The sequence below is a fragment of the Gopherus flavomarginatus genome, chromosome 3, assembly GCF_025201925.1.
Source record: "Gopherus flavomarginatus isolate rGopFla2 chromosome 3, rGopFla2.mat.asm, whole genome shotgun sequence".
NCBI classification, from domain to species: domain Eukaryota; kingdom Metazoa; phylum Chordata; order Testudines; family Testudinidae; genus Gopherus; species Gopherus flavomarginatus.
Window position 1 is genome coordinate 142,197,141 of NC_066619.1, and position 21,828 is coordinate 142,218,968.

At 43.8% G+C, this 21,828-nt stretch overlaps 1 protein-coding gene across 1 annotated transcript in view; it reads right to left on the reverse strand.

Annotated features, from left to right (window-relative positions):
• The window catches only part of TNKS (tankyrase), a 302,779-nt gene that overhangs the window by 125,019 nt on the left and 155,932 nt on the right, over positions 1-21,828 (reverse strand). The window contains exons 6-8 of the mRNA XM_050948206.1: positions 18,333-18,427; positions 9,846-9,912; positions 9,198-9,384 (exon numbers count right to left, since the gene is read on the reverse strand). Of these exons, the coding sequence (XP_050804163.1) occupies positions 9,198-9,384; positions 9,846-9,912; positions 18,333-18,427 (349 nt within the window). The remainder of the gene's footprint in view (positions 1-9,197; positions 9,385-9,845; positions 9,913-18,332; positions 18,428-21,828) is intronic.

Below are 21,828 nucleotides of genomic sequence, written 5' to 3' on the forward strand. Positions count from 1 at the left end.
AACGGGGGAGGGGTCTGCCACCCTGGCTCCCAGTTCACCAACGCACCTCGCTGAAGTAATGGCAACAAGGAAAGTGACCTTCATGAAGAGGGGAGAAAGAGGAGGAGGCCAGGGGTTCATTAATGAGGAAGACTAGGTTGAGGTCCCATTGGGTATCAACAGGTTGAATGGGCGGGCATTTACATAAAAGGCCCTTCCAGAATCAGGCAGTCAAGAGGTGCATAAAAATTGAATGTCCATCCACAAGAGGGTGGAAAGCACTAATGGCATCTGCATGAACTCTGATGGAGCTGAGAGCAAGACCCACGATTTTCAGTTAGAGAAAATAGTCTAAGAGTATCTGCATGCCCACAGCCGTGGGGACAAGGCCTTGCCGTTCAGCCCAGGAAGTGAAACGTTTCCATTTGGCCTTAGAGGGGCATCTCACGGACTCCTTTTGGCTACTGGAGAGGACGTCTTGCACGGCTAATGGGCATTCTCATGCTAATGGAGGCGTTCAGCCAAAAACCTAGCTTTCAGTGTTGCGTCTGTAGATCTGAGTGCCTGAGGCCTTGGCTACACTGGCGCTTTACAGCGCTGCAACTTTCGCGCTCTGGGGTGTGAAAAAAACACCCCCCTGAGCGCTGCAAGATACAGCGCTGTAAAGCGCCAGTGTAAACAGTGCCGCAGCACTGGGAGCACAGCTCCCAGCATTGCAAGCTACACCCCATGAGGACGTGGAGTACATGCAGGGCTGGCAGAGCTCTCTCCCAGCACTGGCGCCGCGACCTCACTCGCACTTCAAAGCACTGCCGCGGCAGCGCTTTGAAGTTTCAAGTGTAGCCATACCCTGAGTCTGCAGTTGTGTTGCATAAGCAGTTCTGGGAATGTCTGGAGCGGGAGTGCAGAATGCTTTGATATGTGGAGAAGACGACGGAACCAGAATTGGTAAGGCAAGAACAAGGTCATCAAAATGGCCATTGCTCTCTCCTGACAGAGTTTGTGGAGGGAACACGATAGGAGTGGTATGGAGGAGAATGCACAGTTCTTTCAATCCAACTAATTGACGACCAGAGTGTCACCCTGTGAGTGGGGACCATGTCCCCGCTTCAGCAATACTGGGTGCACTTGATATTCTGTGATGCAAAAAGGTCTCTGGCAGGCATCCCAGAGCAGCCAAAGATGTCCACGATTACTGTGTCAAGCAACTCCTATATATGATGGTAGCAAAATTCCTGCTGAAGGCATCTGCAATCACGTTCTCAGTGCCAGGCAGGGAGGATGCCGATAAAAGGATATGATATGATATGCACCATTTCCACAGCCCTCCATGCATCTTATGCCTCCATGTTTATGTAGTATACTGTGGTGGTGGTGGTCTGACGTGACGAGGATGTGGTGATAATGGATAGCTGGTAAGAACATGTGACATGCTTCGTGCACTGCCCAAAGTCCCAGTATGTTTATGTGCATCCTGACCTCTTGCATGATCCAGATGCCTTGTGCCATGTGATCTCTCATGTGAGCAGGGACCTGCGAGTGACATGTCCATTATGAGTGTCACACTCAGCAAAGATGGGAGGAAGGGCATCTGGAGCAGACTTGTAGCAGGTCTCTCCATCACCAAAGTGAGAAGATGTCTTCCAGCAGGACAATGAGTACAGTGCCATGGATTGGTGTATGAGAGAGTAAATCCTTTGCAGTCATAGCTGTAGACAGCAAAGATATGTGTACACTGCCATGTGCCCTAGGAGAGAAAGGCAGGTCCTGGCTGAAATCAAAGGGTCAGAGATTACTATTTGGTCCAGTAGGCTCTGGAATCTGTCCCGTGGCAGATAACTCGTGAAGAAACCACATCAATGTGAGCTTCTATGAATTCCAGGGACTGAATAAGGTGCAAAGTCGATTTTTTGACATTAATGGGAGGAGTCGAAGAAGTTGAGATGCTGATGCTCAAGCTTCCTCTCTGGACTGCGCTGCTAGCAGCCAGTCATCCAGATAGAGAAAGACGAGGACTGAATGGGAGAACCCTGTGTTCGAAGTGTTGAGGTCCTACCTTGAACCTCAGGAATCTCCTGTGGGTCAGGTGTACATCAATATGGAAGCAGGCGTCTTGCATATCAAGAGCCATAGACCACATACCTTTTTCTAGCAAAGGAATGATGGCTTGTGAATTCAGCAGTTGAGGAGTTGGAGATCCAAAATGGGTCTCCATCCTCCTTCTTCTTGGGGACCAGGAAGTAGTTGGGATAGAACCCTGTGTCCTGAAAGAGTGAAGGGACTGGTTCCACTGCTCGTTTCTGCAAGACGGAGTCCAACTCAAGGGTAAGATTTAGGGCTGTCAAGCGATTAAAAAAATTAATCCCACAATTAATTGCACTGTTAAACTATAATCGAATACCATTTATTTAAATATTTTGGGATGTTTTCTACATTTTCAAATATAAATTTCAATTACAATGCAGAATACAAAGTGTACCATGCTCATTTTATATTTATTTTTTATTACAAGTATTTGCACTGTAAAAAACAAAAGAATTAGTATTTTTAAATTCACCTAATACAAGTACTTTAGTGTAATCTCTTTATCATGAAAGTTGAACTTACAAATGCAGAATTATGTACAAAAAAACTAATCTCCCCCAAGGAGTTCAGTCACAAATGTAACTGATGCAATATTTTTTTAACGAGCGTCATCAGCATAGAAGCATTTCCTCTGGAATGGTGACCAAAGCATGAAGGGGTATACAAATGTTTAGCATATCTGGCACGTGAATACCTTGCAATGCCAGTTACAAAAGTGCCTTGCAAATGCCTAATCTCACTTTCTGGTGACTTAAATAAGAAGAGGGAAGCATTATCTCCTGTAAATGTAAACAAACTTGTTTGCCTTAGTGATTGGCTAAACAAGAAGTAGGACTGAGTGGACTTTTAGGCTCTGAAGGTTTACATTGTTCTGTTTTTAAGTGCAGTTATGAAATAAAAAAAATTGCAAGTTGTACTTTCACAATTAAAGAGATTGCAGTACAGTATTGTATGAGTAAAACATTATTTCTTTTGTTTATCATTTTTACAGTGCACATTTTAGAAATCAAAGTGTATATTATTTTTATTACTATTACAACACAGAATACTATATATGAAAATGTAGAAAAATATCCAAAGTATTTAATAAATTTCAATTGGTATTCTATTAACAGTGTGATTAATCACAATTTTTTTTAATTGTGATTAATTTTTTTGAGTTAATTGCGTGAGTTAACTGCGATAGTCGACAGCCCTAGTCAGAATACTATCTTGTAGAGTGATCTCAGCAGGGAGGTCAGGGAGGGATGTGGAGGAGATTTCATCATAACCTCAAGGGTGTAGCTGCGTTGAATGATGTCCAGGACCCGCCTGTCTGTTGCTATAGCTCTCCATGCTGGTAGAAAAGAGTTTGAGATGACCCCCTAAAAGAGGTTGATGGTAGGAACATTGGAATATGGAGTGGCTGACAGCTCTTTAGCCACACCCAGAAATACCATTTTCATGACAATTGACTGTGTTGTGCAGGGGTCTGCGTTGCCCGAACAGGTGGATGGGTTCTGTGCACCTTGTGGTGCTTCTGAGGAGGCTTGTAGGCTCATTGGTGATAGAAATGTGGTGTTCTACAGCACTGGCTTGGCGGTAGGCAATAAAATTTTCTTTTTGGTGCCAGTGTATAAAATGCCCACGGATTGTAAGTGGCTCTAGAGTCTTTTAGTGAGTGTAAGTAATCATCAGTTTTCTGGTTCAAGAGGTCTGACTCGTCAAAAGGAAGGTACTTGGATTGTGTTTTGTACCTCTCTAGGGAACGGTGAGGATTGTAACCAGGATTCTTTCTTCATGATAATTCCCATTGCCAATACACGTGAGGATGTGTTCACTGAATCAGCTGCAGTCTGAAGTATGGATATGGTGACCAACTTGCTTTCCTGTAAAACTGCCTGGAAGCGATCACGATCCTGCTGGGATAACATCTATAAATTCCTTCACAGAATATCAGGGTTGGAAGGGACCTCAGGAGGTCATCTAGTCCAACCTCCTGCTCAAAGCAGGACCAATCCCCAATTAAATCATCCCAGCCAGGGCTTTGTCAAATCTGACCTTAAGCCTTTCATCCAGCCATAGTTTATAAAGTCATAATTGGCCATCCATGCCAAGTAGTTAGAGGTCCAGAACTGCAGTCCAACCGAGAAGACCTTTGACCCATAAGTTCCAATGTCTTACCCTCTCTGTCTGCCAAGGTTGAGCACTGGTGTTATTTCCTCTACTCTGACTCAGCCTGTATCACCAAGGAGTTAGGTGGAGGGTGTGAAAATCGAAATTCTGCCTCCTTGGGGTGGGAAGTAGTATCTTCTCTCAGCCCATCTTTTCTCAGCCCCCTTCAGGGTTGATGTGCATATGGCCAAGGTATGCCACATGGTGCGTGTCAGTTAAAGAATGGCCTCATTGACTAGTAGAGCCACCCTTGCCAGTACTGATGTGCGCAGAATGTCTAGTAGCTGATGCTGACGGTCCTGCACTTCTTCTAGTAGGATCAAGAGCACTGGCTATCCTCTGTAGCAGCTCTTGAAACCGTCGGCCGTCTCGTGGAGAGGAAGGTGTTGATGACGTGGCAACATTTGGAGACGACCAAGGGAATCTCTCCAGATCTGCCGGTACCATAAGAATCGGGCTAATCAGTGCATCCTCTAATCCCATGTCCGAAAGTCTAACTGGACGAAGGTTATAGGAGTGAGATGGAGAATCCTCCCAAGTTGAACGGGACAGCTCTCAAGGTGAATACTGAGGCCATGAGCTCCAATATGACCAACCCGGTGAATCCTGCTGCTGTTGAACCTGTGCTCAAAGAGCTGGGTACTACCTCTGTGGGTAAGGCAAACTGGGGAACTGTCATGGTGCCATCCGAACCCTTCAGTAGTCATGCTTCTGGAACAGAAGTGGTGGGCCACCCCAAACATCTGTATCCTCAGAACTGGAGACTTCCACAAATGGTGGTGTCGATGGAGCTGTCAGAATGGGGGGTGTCAGAGCGGTATGAGTAGCAGGTGGCAGAAGTTTCATGCTTCGACCACCATTCCAGAGGACATGCTTCCATGTCGATGACACTCGTTAAACAAATGTGTTAATTGAATTTGTGACTGAACTCCTTGGGGGACAATTATATGTCTCCTGCTTTTACCTACATTCTGACATAGATTTTGTGTTATGGAAGTCTCGGATATGTTGTTCGGTTTAAGAATGCTTTAATTGAATATCTGACCAAACGCAAAGAAGGTACCAGTATGAGATTTGTAAAGATAGCTACAGCACTGGACCCAAGGTTTAAGAATCTGAAGTGCCTTCCAAAAGGGATGAAGTGTGGAGCATGTTGTCAAAAGTCTTACAAGAGCAATACTCCGATTTGGAAACTACAGAATCCAAACCACCCAAAAAGAAAATCAACCTTCTATTGGTGGCATCTGAGTCAGATGATGGAAATGAACATGCATCAGTCTGCACTGCTTTGGATCATTATTGAACAGAACCCATCAGCATAGAAGCACGTCCTCTAGAATGGTGGTCGAAGCATGAAGGGTCATACAAACATTTAGCATATCTGGCACATAAATACCTTGCAATGCCAGCTACAACAGTGCCATGTGAACACCTCTTCTCCTTTTCAAGTGACCTTCTAAATAAGAAGCAGGCAGTATTATCTCTTGTAAATGTAAACGAATGTATTTGTCTTGGCAATTGGTTGAACAAGAAGTAGGACTGAGTGAATCTGTAGGCTGTAAAGTTTTACCCTGTTTTATTTTTGAGTATAGCTATGTTAAAAAAGAAAATCTACATTTGTAAGTCGCACTTTCATGGTAAAGAGTACTACAGTACTTGTTTGAGGTGAATAGAAAAATACTACTTCTTTTGTTTATCTTTTTACAGTGTAAATATTTGTAATGAAAAATAATACAACATGAGCACTGTACACTTTGTATTCTGTGTTGTAACTGAAATCAATATATTTGAAAATGTAGAAAACACTAAAAAATATTTAAAACAAACAATATTCTATTATTAACAGTGAGATTAAAACTGCAATTGACTGCAATTATTTTTTAATCTCATGATTAATCACAATTAATCTTGTTAATCATTTGACAGCCCTAATAAAAAGCATTTTGGTGTCATAGTGAGCAACATGAGCTTCCAGTGCAATACTCTGGCAAAGAGGACCAAAGTGATTCTTGGATGTATAAACAGTGAGTAGGAGCAAGGAGGCGATTTTACCTGTGTAGACGGCACTGGTGAGACAGATACTCGAAAACTGTGTTTAGTGCTGGAATCCATATTTTTAAAAGGATGCTAAAAATCTGAAGAGGGCGCAGAGATGAATCACAAATGATTCAAGGGCTGGAAAAAATGCCTCAGTGTGAGAGACTAACAGAGCTCAGTTGCTTAGCTTGTCAAAGAGAAGATCCAGAGGTGACTTAACTACAGTGTATAAGTATCTTCATGGGAAGAAAATACTGGGTACCAAAGGATCTTTTAATCTACCAGGGACAGGCATAACAAGAACCAATGGCTATAAGTTAATGCCATCCAAATTCAAATTAGAATTAAAGCACACATTTTTAACAGAGAGGGTGATTGAAAGAGACTACCACGGAAAGTGGTGGATTCTCTATCTCTTGAAGTCTTTAGCTCAAGACTGAATGGCCTTCTGAAAGATATGCTTTAGTTAAACCCAAATTATAGGCAGTGGTGGATTAGGCCCCAAGGGGCCTGGCCAACTGTGGGGCAGGGTCCGGCAACAATTCCCCACAGGGCAGCAGAAACCTGGAGCTCCGACTGCCAGGCTGGCAGGGTGGGAAAAGCTGCACGTCTCAACTTCATACCATGGCAGCAGTGCTGGGCAGGCGGGGGAATCCCCCCCAACATCTGCAGCCTTGGCAGAAGCCATGGGACAGGGAAAGTTCCCCCTTCCTTCCTGTGGCCTTGTCCCGAACCCATTCTCATCAGAAGCTGTGGGACAGGGAAAACACCACCCAGCGGCAACCTTGTCTCCAGCAGAAGCCATGGGAAGCCTTCCCACCCCAAGCAGAAGCCACGACACAGAGGAGGCCTTCCTCCTCCTCCTCCCCTTCCCCACAACCCGCTCCCAAGTCAAACGTGGCAAAAGTCAACATGGTTTCTGTAAAGGGAAATCATGTCTTACTAATCTGTTAGAGTTCTTTGAAGGGGTCAACAAGCATGTGGACAAGGGGGATCCAGCGGATATAGTACACTCAGATTTCCAGAAAGCCTTTGACAAGGTCCCTCACCAAAGGCTCTTACGTAAATTAAATTGTCATGAGATAAAAGGGAAGGTCTTTTCATGGATTGACGATTGGTTAAAACACAGGGAACAAAGCGTAGGAAGAAATGGTAAATTCTCAGAATGGAAGGGGTAACTAGTGGTGTTCTCCAAGTGTCAGTCCTAGGACCAATCCTATTCAACTTATTCATAAATGACCTGGAGAAAGGGGTAAAGAGTGAGGTGACAAAGTTTGCAGATGATACTAAACTGCTTAAGATAGTTAAGACCAAAGCAGACTGTAAAGAACTGCAAAAAGATCTCAAAAACTAAGTCACCGGGCAACAAAATGGCAAATGAAAAGTAACGTGGATAAATGTAAAGTAATGCACACTGGAAAAAATAACCCCAACTATACAATATACAATATGACGGGGGCTAATTTAGCTACAACTAATCAGGAAAGAGATCTTGGAGTCATCGTGGATAGTTCTCTGAAGATGTCCACGCAGTGTGCAGTGGTGGTCACAAAAGCAAACAGGATGTTAGGAATCATTAAAACGGTGATAGAAAATAAGACGGAGAATATCTTATTGCCCTTATATAAATCCATGGTACACCCGCATCTCGAATACTGCGTTAAGATGCAGTCTCCTCATTTCAAAAAAGATATACTGGCATTAGTAAAAAGTTCAAAGAAGAGCAACTAAAATGATTAGGGGTTTGGAATGGGTCCCATATGAGGAGGGATTAAAGAGGCTAGGACTTTTCAGCCTGGAAAAGAAGAGGCTAAGGGTGGATATGATAGAGGTATATAAAATCATGAGTGGTGTGGAGAAAGTGAGTAGGGAAAAGTTATTTACTTATTCCCATAATACAAGAACTAGGGGTCACCAAATGAAATTAATGGGCAGCAGGTTTAAAACAAATAAAAGGAAGTTCTTCTTCACAAAGCGCACAGTCAACTTGTGGAACTCCTTGCCTGAGGAGATTGTGAAGGCTGGACTATAACAGGGTTTAAAAGAGAACTGGATAAATTCATGGAGGTTAAGTCCATTAATGGCTATTAGCCAGGCTGGGTGAGGAATGGTGTCCCTAGCCTCTGTTTGTCAAAGGGTGGTGATGGATGGCAGGAGAGAGATCACTTGATCATTACCTGTTAGGTTCACTCCCTCTGGGGCACCTGGCATTGGCCACTGTCAGTAGACAGAACACTGGGCTGGATGGACCTGTGGTCTGATCCAGTACAGCCATTCTTATGTTCACAGCAGAACCTTGCTCTCTGGCAGTAGCACTGGGGAGAGGGTGAGCGGGGAGAAACCTTGTGCCCTGACCCCTGTCACCCAGACCCCCGCTGCAGCCCTGAGACTGGAGGAGCTCTCACTCCCTGCTGCACCCCAGGGCCACGGTGCGGGGACAGAGCTTCTCTGGTCTTGGGGCTGCAGGGGGGCAGGTGGAGAAAGGAGGGAAAGGGGTTGCAGGGCTGCAGTGGTGGATAAGAATGGGGGGACCCTTGGGTGGAACACGGGGAGGGGACCCAGGGAGGGGGAAGAAAGAGGTGAGGTGGGGCCACAGGCAGAAGGGGTGGGGAGGCCCCCCCCTTCCACTTGCTCTGGCCCAAGGAAACCTTAATCCGCCTCTGGTTATAGGGATTACTACAGGGGTAACTAAATGAAATTCCTGGGCTGTGTTGTGCAGGAGGTCAGAGAAGATCTAACAGTCCCTTCTGGCCTTAAATGCTATGAATAAAGGCAGTTTCATGAAGGAGAACATGTATAGATCTCTACAAGTTTAGAAGTGAGAAACGGAGACCTCTATATCCTGTTGTTTTGCATTTTCCCATTACTAACAAGGAACTGGGCTGAAAGGTGAGTCAGTTTATATCAATAAATATTTCACAGTTGATAATTGTTTCACATACAAGTCAGTCTCTCTCTTAGCTCAGGTGTTGGAGCCATATCGACAGCACTCTTGCCATGGCAGTTGACCAGTGTTGGATCTGCACCATGACTAAGCAATAAAGAGCAGACTTCTACACGATTCTTGGAAGCAGCTTCATGTAAGGGGGTAAACTGCCAGAGATCCATAGCATTAACACAGGCTCCATGCTAGGAGTGGGAAAGAAATGTTTATGTTAGTAAAAAAAAAAAAAAATAACCATGACAAAGATCACAAAATTTTCATTTTAATAACTTTAAACACTCATTAAGTTATTTTCAAATGAAATGAAAAATTATTGATTTATCTTCATCTACCAAAATCTGAAATTTGTAATGAACTTAATTTTTAATAAGACATCTTTGTTTCAAAAAAATTCTAGTTAATTAAATTCTAAAGCTTGGCCACAGAGATTATGAGGAACAACACATACTTAATTCAGTGGTACAGGTGTATGTCTAATGCCCCAAAGCCCCACACCATTGAAATAATTTATTACTGGTTTGAAAATCAGGATTTTTTTTTTAAACAGAAATAAGGCTACAGCCTTAACTACTGTATAAAGTAACCATCTCTCTCCATAATTTTGCAATATTGCAATGCTTACGTATTCTTCCATTTCTCCACCTACCTTAAGTAACAATTCTGTGACTTCAAAATGTCCATATGAACATGCATTATGAAGAGGTACAAGTCCACTAGATTAAATAAAACAAAATAAAATTACATCTCTAGGAAGCATTTTCAAAGATTTTTGAACTATTTTTATGCTGTAAAATTAACAGATTTCAAAATCAAATGGAATCTTAACCAAATATATTTACATGTATTTCCAAAATAATGCATTGGTTAAGAATAGCATTAAAAACATTTTTGAGCAATGTAACATAGGTGTTTAATCTACCATACATTATTGTTAAGAAATAGCACTCATTGCATTCAGAATTATCTTTCTTGCAGCCAGAAAGGGGAAAAAAGCTACATTACATTTTAATCTTGGTGAAGGCAAGTACTCTGGTCTACGTACAATCACAGTTATTTTAAATGGTATGATAAGGGAGAAGTCCCCACATAAGGTTAACTGGCTGCTAGGTGTATCATGAAAATGTACAATTATTATAGGCAGCGGACTGATCTAGCTACTCCAGACTATGGGATAAGCTGACTGCTGCATTTTTCTGAAGTAAGTTAAACACTTAAACATATATACTTGTAGAAATTTCACACCTATTTGAGGGCTATTGAATTTCTGTACAGTAATGTCATAAATCTGCACTTTGAAAAGGAAGTGGTAAAGCAAATGACATGGGTCTAATCCAGGGGTAGGCAATCTATGGCACACGTGCCAAAGGCGACATACGAGCTGATTTTCAGTGGCACTCATACTGCCCGGTCCTGGCCACCGGTCTGGGGGACTCTGCATTTTAATTTAATTTTAAATGAAGCTTCTTAAACATTTTGAAAACCTTATTTACTTTACATACAACAGTAGTTTAGTTATATATTATAGACATATACAAAGAGACCTTCTAAAAAGGTTAAAATGTATTACTGGCACATGCAACCTTAAATTAGAGTGAATAAATGAAGACTGGGCACACTACTTCTGAAAGGTTGCTGCCTCCCGGTCTAATCATAAGCAAAGGTCATATATAATGAGAAATCCATACATTTGAAAATCAGGGCAAAAGTGACAAGCAATAAAACAAACTGAATTGTTTGTGCAGGTAAATCAAAACGGGAAACTTTCTCATAACACAAGAACTAGGGGTCACCAAATGAAATGAATAGGCAGTAGGTTTAAAACAAATAAAAGGAAGTATTTCTTCACACAACACACAGTCAACCTGTGAAACTCTTTGCCAGAAGATGTTGTGAAGCCAAGACTATAACAGGGTTCAAAAAAGAACTAGATAAATTGATGGAGGATAGGTCCATCAACGACTATTAACCAGGATGAGCAGGGATGGTGTCCCTAACCTTTGTTTGCCAGAAGCTGGGAATGGGAGACAGGGGATGGAACACTTGAGGATCACCTGTTCGGTTCATTCGCGCTGGGGCACCTGGCATAGGCCACTGTCAGAAGACAGGATACTGGGTTAGATGGACCAAACATTTGTATGGCATTTGTGGCTCCACAGATATGGTTGAGTATTGTACTTAAAGCAGAAGATCAACCTGTTTGTTATGTATGAAATAAACCCTCTCCAAAATTACAGCACTTATTCTGAATGTCAAATAAATATTCTGAAAATGTACAAGTAAAATCATTAATTTAGGGATTTAAATTAATTTGAATTAGGTTATTTAATAAATATAGCATTCACTATCCCTACTTATCTTAACAGAGGAACAATGCATACCCTTCAAACTTCCCAGGTAGTTAAAGATCAATGAACTCTTGAACATAAGCTACTTTTGAAGAAATGTTTTTAGAATTCAGTTATTTTCCATTGCTATTTTTTTTATAATTGAAAGTTGAGAAATAGAGGCTGAAGAATATAAGTTTCCACATCAGAGAATTCCACAAAAAATTGCAATCTTTCAAAATAGCTGCCATCTTCTAGTGTTCTCAGTAGGACTGAGACCACCAGGTGCCCTTAGTAAAGAGGGCTCCTGTCTCCATTCACCTGCTCTTCTTCAGTGTCCCTATTAGCCCCTTCTGACTGCATATTTTCTCTCTTATCTTCCCTAGGGCCAGCTTGACTTAATTCTAATTGGGACACAATGAGCATTTTGAAAATGGGCATCTTAACTAGGAGAACCCTTGGCCTGAGTCCTCGTTGAGAACTATCGGAGACAGCATCCATTTAGAAAAGTGTCCATAAAAATCAGTTCAATCTAATCTAGGTGCACAAACACTAAAATATGTCAATCATAATCACATGGTGTCACTAAAGGGCAAAGTTATCATTGTTTGGGTGCCCTGCCATATCTTAACGTGTTTAGATTACTTTAAACTCAAACTTGACTCTGAATTTCCTATGTTTATAATAGTAGTTTTGGGAATAAATGCAACATATACCTGTAATGTATACAACCCTAAGTTACTGATACCAACTCTCAAGCCACCTAGCTTGCACCTAGAATACGTTTTTCAAATAGATAATTCTAATCTCAGACTATTGTTCATAAGTCTGTTTATCCTGAAATTCTCTCTCAGTTGATTAGTGTTTAGAATGGTGTAATACTATTTAAAAAAAAAGTATAGAGAATATTCACCATAAACATTATTCATTTTGAAACTTTACACCACTGGTTCTCAAACTTTTGTACTGGTGACCTCTTTCACATAGCAAGCCTCTGAGTGAGGGCCCCCTTATAAAACACTTTTTTAATATATTTAATACCATTACAAATGCTGGAGGCAAAGCGGAGTTTGGGGTGGAGGCTGACAGCTCGCGACCCCACATGTAATAACCTCGTGACCCACTGAGGTGTCCTGACCCCCATCTTGAGAACTCCTGCTTTATAAAATGCTCTATAGTTAGTTTCATAACTTCTCTGACAGAAAATAGAAGCAAATATACAGATGAAAGTGCTACAAATCAATCTCCAAATGTTCCAATAAACTAGTAGAGACACTTTGCATATGTCTACACTGAGTTTTAAAACACATGGCAGCAAGTTTCAGAGACAAGGTCTATGGGCTTGCACTAGGGTGCTAAAAGAAGCAGCACAGAAGTTGAGGCTTGGGCTCCTGAAGCCCAGGATGGAATACAGAGCCCAAGATCCAGCCCGTGCTGCAATGTCTACTCTAAAAGCAGCAAGGGATCCTGTGGCACCTTATAGATTAACAGACGTTTTGGAGCATGAGCTTTCGTGGGTGAATACCCACTTCGTCAGATGCATGGAGTGGAAATTTCCAGGGGCAGGTATATATATGCAGGCAAGCTAGAGATAACGAGGTCAGTTCAATCAGGGAGGATGAGGCCCTGTTCTAGCAGTTGAGGTGTGAAAACCAAGGGAGGAGAAACTGGTTCTGTAGTTGGCAAGCCATTCACAGTCTTTGTTTAATCCTGAGCTGATGGTGTCAAATTTGCAGATGAACTGAAGCTCAGCAGTTTCTCTTTGAAGTCTGGTCCTGAAGTTTTTTTGCTGCAGGATGGCCACCTTAAGGTCTGCTATAGTGTGGCCAGGGAGGTTGAAGTGTTCTCCTACAGGTTTTTGTATATTGCCATTCCTAATGTCTGATTTGTGTCCGTTTATCCATCAACCTCATGAAGAAACTTGCACAAATACAGATAGATATCATCTTCCTTTCCAAAAGCAAACGGATGGACATCATACCAAATGGACTAAAGGTAAAAAATCAGCTATCTACATACTACACAGACCACAGTGAGAGATTATGCCATACTCTATCAAAGAAACTGAGGAACCACCTGATCAGCATCCTATACAGCAAACAGGAAAACATCAAAAAAGAGCTCTCCAACCTGGAGACTCTCATTAATAATCAAACTTCCATACAAACGAACTTCACTAGAATAAGACAGGAGATCTACATTACTCACTTCACCTCTCTACAAAGGAAAAAGGACTGTAAGCTATCTAAACTCCTACCTGCCTCATGGGGCCACAACCGTGGTACCCTCAACCCACCCAGCAATATCGTCAATCTATCCAACTACACGCTCAGCCCAGAAGAAAAGTCTGTCCTATCTCGGGGACTCTTTCTGCCCTGCCACCCCCACCAACATGATACAGTTCTGCGGCGATCTGGAAGCCTACTTTCGCCGTCTCCGACTCAAAGAATACTTTCAGGACAACACTGAACAGCGCACTGATACACAGGTACCCTCTCACCAACAGCACAAGAAGAAGAACTCCACATGCACTCCTCCTGAGGTTCGAAATGACAGTCTGGACCTCTACATAGAATGCTTCCACCGACGTGCACAGGCAGAAATTGTGGAAAAACAACATCGCTTGCCTCATAACCTAAGTCGTGCAGAACGCAATGCCATCCACAGCCTCAGAAACCACCCTGACATTATCATCAAAGAGGCTGATAAAGGAGGTGTTGTTCTCATCATGAACAGGTCTGACTACCAAAAGGAGGCCGCCAGACAACTCTCCAACACCAAATTCTACAGGCCACTTCCCTCAAATCCCACTGAGGAATACACTAAGAAACTGCAACATCTACTCAGGACACTCCCTACACTAACACCAGAACAAATCAACATACCCTTAGAGCCCTGACCAGGGTTATTCTATCTACTACCCAAGATCCACAAACCTGGAAATCCTGGACACCCCATCATCTTGGGCATTGGCACTCTCACTGAAGGACTGTCTGGATATGTGGACTCTCTACTCAGACTCTATGCCATCAGCACTCCCAGATATCTCTGTGACACCACTGATTTCCTGAGGAAAGTATAGTGCATTGGTGACCTTCCAGAAAACACTATCCTAGCCACCATGGATGTAGAGGCTCTCTACACAGACATCCCACACATAGATGGAATACAAGCTGTCAGGAACAGTATCCCTGATGATGCCACAGCACAACTGGCTGCTGAGCTCTGTGCCTTTATCCTCACGCACAACTATTTCAAATTTGATGACAATATATATCTCCAGATCAGTGGCACCGCTATGGGCACCCGCGTGGCCCCACAATATGCCAATATTTTTATGGCCGACCTCAAACAACGCTTCCTCAGTTCTTGTCCACTCACGCCCCTTCTCTACCTAAGCTACATTGATGAAATCTTCATCATCTGGACCCATGGGAAGGAGACTCTGGAAAAATTCCACCACGATTTCAACAGCTTCCACCCCACCATCAACCTCAGCCTGGACCAATCTACATGGGAGGTCCACTTCCTGGACACCACGGTGCAAATAAGTGATGGTCACATCAACACCATCCTATACCGAAAACCTACCGACCGCTATGCCTACCTTCATGCCTCCAGCTTCCATCCCGGGCACATCACACGATCCATTGTCTACAGCCAAGCACTGAGGTACAATCGCATCTGCTCTAACCCCTCAGACAGAGACCAACACCTACAAAATCTCCACCAAGCATTCTCAAAACTACAATACATGCACGAGGAAATAAGGAAACAGATCAACAGAGCCAGATGCGTACCCAGAAGCCTCCTACTGCAAGACAAACCCAAGAAAGAAACCAACAGGACTCCACTGGCCATCACATACAGTCCCCAGCTAAGACCCCTCCAACGCATCATCAGGGATCTACAACCCATCCTGGACAATGATCCCACACTTTCACAGGCCTTAGGTGGCAGGCCAGTCCTCGCCCACAGGCAACCTGCCAACCCAAAACACATTCTCACCAGTAACTGCACACCACACCATAGTAACTCTACCTCAGGAACCAATCCATGCAACAAACCTCGATGCCAACTCTGCCCACATATCTACACCAGCGACACCATCACAGGACCTAACCAGATCAGCCATACCATCACCGGTTCATTCACCTGCACGTCCACCAATGTAATATATGCCATCATATGCCAGCAATGCCCTCTGCTATGTACATCGGCCAAAATGGACAATCGCTACGGAAGAGGATAAACGGACACAAATCAGGTATTAGGAATGACAATATACAAAAACCTGGCCACACTATAGCAGACCTTAAGGTGGCCATCCTGCAGCAAAAAAAACTTCAGGACCAGACTTCTAAGAGAAACTGCTGAGCTTCAGTTCATCTGCAAATTTGACACCATCAGCTCAGGATTAAACAAAGACTGTGAATGGCTTGCCAACTACAAAACTAGTTTCTCCTCCCTTGGTTTTCACACCTCAACTGCTAGAACAAGGCCTCATCCTCCCTGACTGAACTAACCTCATTATCTCCAGCTTGCCTGCATATATATACCTGCCCCTGGAAATTTCCACTACATGCATCTGACGAAGTGGGTATTCACCCACGAAAGCTCATGCTCCAAAACGTCTGTTAGTCTATAAGGTGCCACAGGACTCTTTGCTGCTTTTACAGATCCAGACTAACACGGCTACCCCTCTGACACGTCTACTCTGCTGTTCTTAGCACTGTAGTGTCAGCCTGAGTCTGTAGACCCAAAGTTTGAGACTTGCTGCCATAGGTTTTAAATGTAGTATAGACATACCCAAAATAAACTGAGCTTTTCATTTAAGAGACCTGGGAGCTCAAGTTCTCATTTCACACTGCAGATAACATTAGATAATTAACAAAGAACTTCCCATGTTGGCAGACAGACGGACAAGATGGCCTGACAGCTCCTTTTGTTTTCTAAAGTCTATAAATATAAAAGTAAGCTTTTTGGGATCAGGAGTGACTATTACTAAGTATATATACAGCATCTACAACAATAAGGTGCTGATCTGGACTACAAATAAAAAAAATCCCATCAGATCATCATTTAGAACCACTCTGGAAATAAATCTACAGATTCAACATACCAAGAGAACAAAAATCATGTGCCACCTCCACTTCCCCTTCACCACAGAATTTTATATAACTACCACACTTACCATATAAAAACATAAGAATGGCCATACTGGATCAAAACAATGGCCCATCTAGCCCAATATCCTGTCTCCTGACAGTGGCCAGTGTCAGATGGAATGAACAGACCAGGGTAATGATCAAGTGATACATCCCCGTCGTCCAGTTCTAGCTTCTAGCAGGCAGAGGTTTAGGGACACCTAAAGCATAGGATTGCACCCGATCATCTTGGCTAATAGACATTGATGGACCTACCTGTCACGAATTTTTATAATTTTTTTTTGAACTTTTTATATCATTGGCCTTTACAACACCCCTGGCAACAAGTTCCAAAGATTGACTGTGTGTTGTATGAAGCAGTACTTCCATTTGTTTGTTTTAAATCTGTTGCCTATTAATTTCATTAGGTGACTGCTAGTTCTTGTGCTGCATGAAGGTGTAAGTTAACACTTCCCTATTCATTTTCTCCACACCATTAGTGATATTACAGACCTCTATCATAGGACTCAGTCATCTTTTCTAAGCTGAAGAGGGCACAGGTTTCTTAATCTCCCCTTATACAGAAGCTTTTCCATACCCTCAGTCATTTTTGTTGCCCTTCTCAGTACTTTTTCCAACTCTCTTTTTCCAAATCTCATTTGACAAGGAGTAATGAAAACTGCACGCAATATTCAAGGTGTGGGTGAACCATGGATTTAAAGAAAGACAATATGATGTTTTCTTTTCTTATTTTCTATCCCTTTCCCAATTGTTCCTAACATTTTGTTAGCTTTTTTGACGGATGCTGCACATTGTACAGATGTTTTAAGAGAACTATCCAGACTGACTCCAAGATTTCTTTCTTCAGTGGTAACAGCTAATTTAGATCCCATCATATTGTATATATAGAGAGAGAGTTGGGATTTTGTTTTCTACTGTGCATTACTTTGCACTTATCAACATGAATTTCATCTGCTATTCTTCTTGCCCACTCACCCAGTTTTTTGAGATCCCTTTGTTACTCTTTGCAGTCAGCTTTGGACTTAACTAGTTTGAGTAATCTATGAAATATGTTAATTCACTTTAGAAAAAACAGCTCTGCTCTCTTCTCTTCATATGCTGATAACAGCTGTGAAACTAAGTGCTTGTTTATCTCATCAGCTGTGCACGTGCAAATCTCATGGAGCTGCCATATATACACCTGACAAGATAATCAGGTCGCAGAAAAGTGTAACTGAATATGACTTGTCTGTAATACCTTGCATTAATTTTTTTATTCCCAAAATAATACCAGAAGTCCATGAACACTGAAAACTGTGCACAGAATTTCCAATAACACAGCAGACCCATAATGAACCAAACAATATAGATTTTAATATGCACTTATTTAATGAAGGAAGAATCCACAAAATAAAAGATCCACATAACTAAGGAGTAGATCATCCCACTTCAAACCTCACCTTTTACAAAAGATTATTTACCACAAAAACAAATTTTGATTCTGGAAACAACTGTGATCCGATTCTCATCTCCAATTTTAGATGAACTCATTTTCAGATACAGACAGAATTACAACATACAACAGAACAATGATAAAAATAATTCTTAAAACCATAACTAACTAGTGAAACCAGAGAATGAATTAAAAATTGATATACATACCCCTTGTCCTTTGCATGAACATCAGCACCATGCTGAAGCAAAAGCTGGACTATTCGAACTCTGTTGTAGCCTGCTGCTAGATGCAAAGGAGTCGACTGTAAACAAAAACAATGAAAAATAAGACAGGGAGATAGAATTCATATATGTTTTGTAATTTATACAGCCCACAAAAGGAGAGAAGCAGCCAAAGTTAATTAATGCAGAACCAATGCTTAAAAAAAGGTTGAGAGTAATTTACTAAAAGGCAGTTTTTGAAATAAAGGAGCCAAGTCATCAATCTTATTTTCAAAATGCTGAACAGCCTGCAGCTTAGGGTTGCCAACTGTCTAATCACACAAACTCAAACACCCTTGTCCTGCCCCCTGCCCTGCCCCCATCTTTGAGGCCCCGCCCCACTGACTTCATCACCCCTCCCTCTGTCGCTCACTCTCCTCCACCCTCATTTGCTTTCACCAGGCTGGGGCAAGGGGTTGGGGTGTGGGCTGGGCCGAGGGGTTCGGAGGGTGGTAGAGGGCTCCAGGCTGAGCCGAGGGCAGGGGGTTGGGGTGCAAGAGGGGGTGAGGGTTGTGGGTTCTGTCTGGGTGGTGCTTACCTCGGGCAGCTCCCAGTTGTTGGCACAGTGGGACTAAGGCAGACTTTCTGCCTGCCCTGGCCCTGGGCTGCCCCTGGAAGTGGCCTGCATGTCCCTGCGTCCCCAGAGGGGAGGGAGGGGGAGGGGCGGTGGTCTCTGCACAGTGGCCCTGTCCCCACGCCGCAGCTCCCATTGGCCACAGTTCCCAGCCAGTGGGAGCTGCGGAGTCCTCCTGCCCCCACACCCTCGGGCCGCAAAGGAGCAGGAACATGCTGGCTGCTTCCGGAAGCAGCGTGGGGCCAGGGCAGGCAAGGAGCCTGCCTTAGCCTCTCTGTGCAGTCGAACTTTTAGCAGCCTAAAATCTCCAAGATTGGCTTCAACAGCCTCTGGGAGATGGAGACTCCTGGAGAAACTGGGAGGACTGGCAACCCTGACTTCAGTGGGAGCTGCTTGGTGCTCAGCACATTTGAACATTTTATTGAGGAAGTTTCATATAAACTCAAAGCCTAACTTTAATATCCTATTTTTGGACATTTTGGCTATAGTTCTGAAATTTAAGAAATAAAGCTACAGAGAATCAAATTACTGCCACCAGGTCTGCATGTGTGACTCTGGGAATCCACGAGAAAAGATTTTGGGAGACTACAACTTCTCCCTTATTTTTAAAAGATAGATAGCAGTCAACTTTATGGCAACCAAAGGGAAATTAAACCCTCTACTTCCCTCTTCAAGTAGCTACTCCTGTACATTGCTAAAAAGAGGAACTGGTGTCTTTTATGCACCTATGAATCATAGAAATGTAGGACTGGAAGGGACCTCAATAGGTCATCTAGTCCAGTCCCTTGCACTGAGACAAGATGAATTTGGCAGCATGTGACCTCCAGAAGAAGAAAGAGGAGCGCCCATATACCAGCAATGGAGACAGAGATGAGAAACAGTTTTCATGTTATCTCCACAGGTACTAATGCGGAGAGTGGACTAGATGATACATCTGAGGGAAGGGAGCAGAAGGAGACTCCACCGACTGGAAGGCACAAGATGCACTGTCCTAGGGATGGGAGTTCCACGACCACTGCTCCCAAGAGAAGGAGGCGGGCGGTGGTGGTCGGGGACTCCCTCCTCAGGGAGACTGAGTCCTCTACCTGCCGCCCCAACTCAGAAAACCGAGAGGTCTGCTGCTAGCCAGGAGCTAGGATTCATGACGTGACGGAGAGACTGCCGAGACTCATCAAGCCCTCGAATCGCTACCCCTTCCTGCTTCTCCACGTGGGCACCAATGATACTGCCAAGAATGACCTTGAGCAGATCACTGCAGACTACATGGCTCTGGGGAGAAGGATAAAGGAATTTGAGGTGCAAGTGGTGGTTCTTGTCCATCCTCCCTGTGAAGAGAAAAGGCCTGGGTAGACACCGTTGAATTGTGGAAGTCAACTAAATAGCTATGCAGGTGGTGTCAGAGAGAAGGCTTTGGATTCTTCAACCATGGGATGGTGTTCCAAGAAAGAGGAGTGCTAGGCAGAGACGGGCTCCACCTAACGAAGAGAGGGAAGAGCATCTTAGCAAGCAGGCTGGCTAACCTAGTGAGGAGGGCTTTAAACTAGGTTCACAGGGGGAAGGAGACCAAAGCCCTGAGGTAAGTGGGGAAATGGGATACCGGGAGCAAGCACGAGCAGGGGAGTGCAAGAAGGGAGGACTTCTGTCTCGGACCGAAAAAGCGGGACAATCATCGAGTTATCTTAAGTGCCTATACACAAATGCAAGAAGCACGGGAAACAAGCAGGGAGAACTGGAAGTCCTGGCACAGTCAAGGAACTATGATGTGACTGGAATAACAGAGACTTGGTGGGATAACTCACATGACTGGAACACTGTCATGGATGGATACAAACTGTTCAGGAAGGACAGGCAGGGCAGAAAAGGTGGGGGAGCTGCACTGTATGTAAGAGAGCAGTATGACTGCTCAGAGCTCTGGTATGAAACTGCAGAAAAACCTGAGAGTCTCTGCATTAAGTTTAGAAGTGTGAGCAACAAGGGTGATGTCGTGGTGGGAGTCTGCTATAGACCACTAGAACAGGGGGATGAGGTGGACAAGGCTTTCTTCCAGCAACTAGCAGAAGTTACTAGATTGCAGGCCCTTGGTCTCATGGGAGATTTCAGTCACCCTGGTATCTGCTGGGAGAGCAATACAGCAGTGCACAGACAATCCAGGGAGTTTTTGGAAAGTGTAGGGGACAATTTCCTTGTGCAGGTGCTGGAGGAAGCAACTGGGGCAGAGCTCTTCTTGACCTGCTGCTCACAAACAGGGAAGAATTAGTAGGGGAAGCAAAAGTGGATGGGAACCTGGGCAGCAGTGATCATGAGATGGTCGGGTTCAGGATCCTGACACAAGGAAGAAAGGAGAGCAGCAGAATACGGACCCTGCGCTTCAGAAAAGCAGACTGACTCCCTCAGGGAACTGATGGGCAGGATCCCCTGGGAGACTAAAATAAGGGGGAAAGGAGACCAGGACAGCTGGCTGTATTTTAAAGAATCCTTATTGAGGTGCTCCTGGCACTGAGGCTCCTGCTGCAGTAGGGTAGCCAACCCCCTGCCTCCATTCAAAGCTTACTCCGTTCGGCCCTCCCTCTCCCTGCCACCGATCAGCAGTTTCAATCAGCTGTTTGCCAGCAGGAGAGCAGCCCCAGCATGCTCACCTTGGGAGAGGAGGCAGAAAAGAGGTGTAGTGGGGCCTTGGGGGGTGGGGGTGGGGGTGGGGGAGGTGGAACAAGCAGACCTACTCTGACTGCAGAGCTGCACAGCCAGGCTGAAAAAAGAAGGTGCTGCTCAGTTCCTGGGACTTTGCAGTTGGACACCACTTTCTGGGTCCTATTGCTGGTTGAGCTCCCTTCCATGAGCTGGGAGCCATCCTTAATCTTGTACAACAGC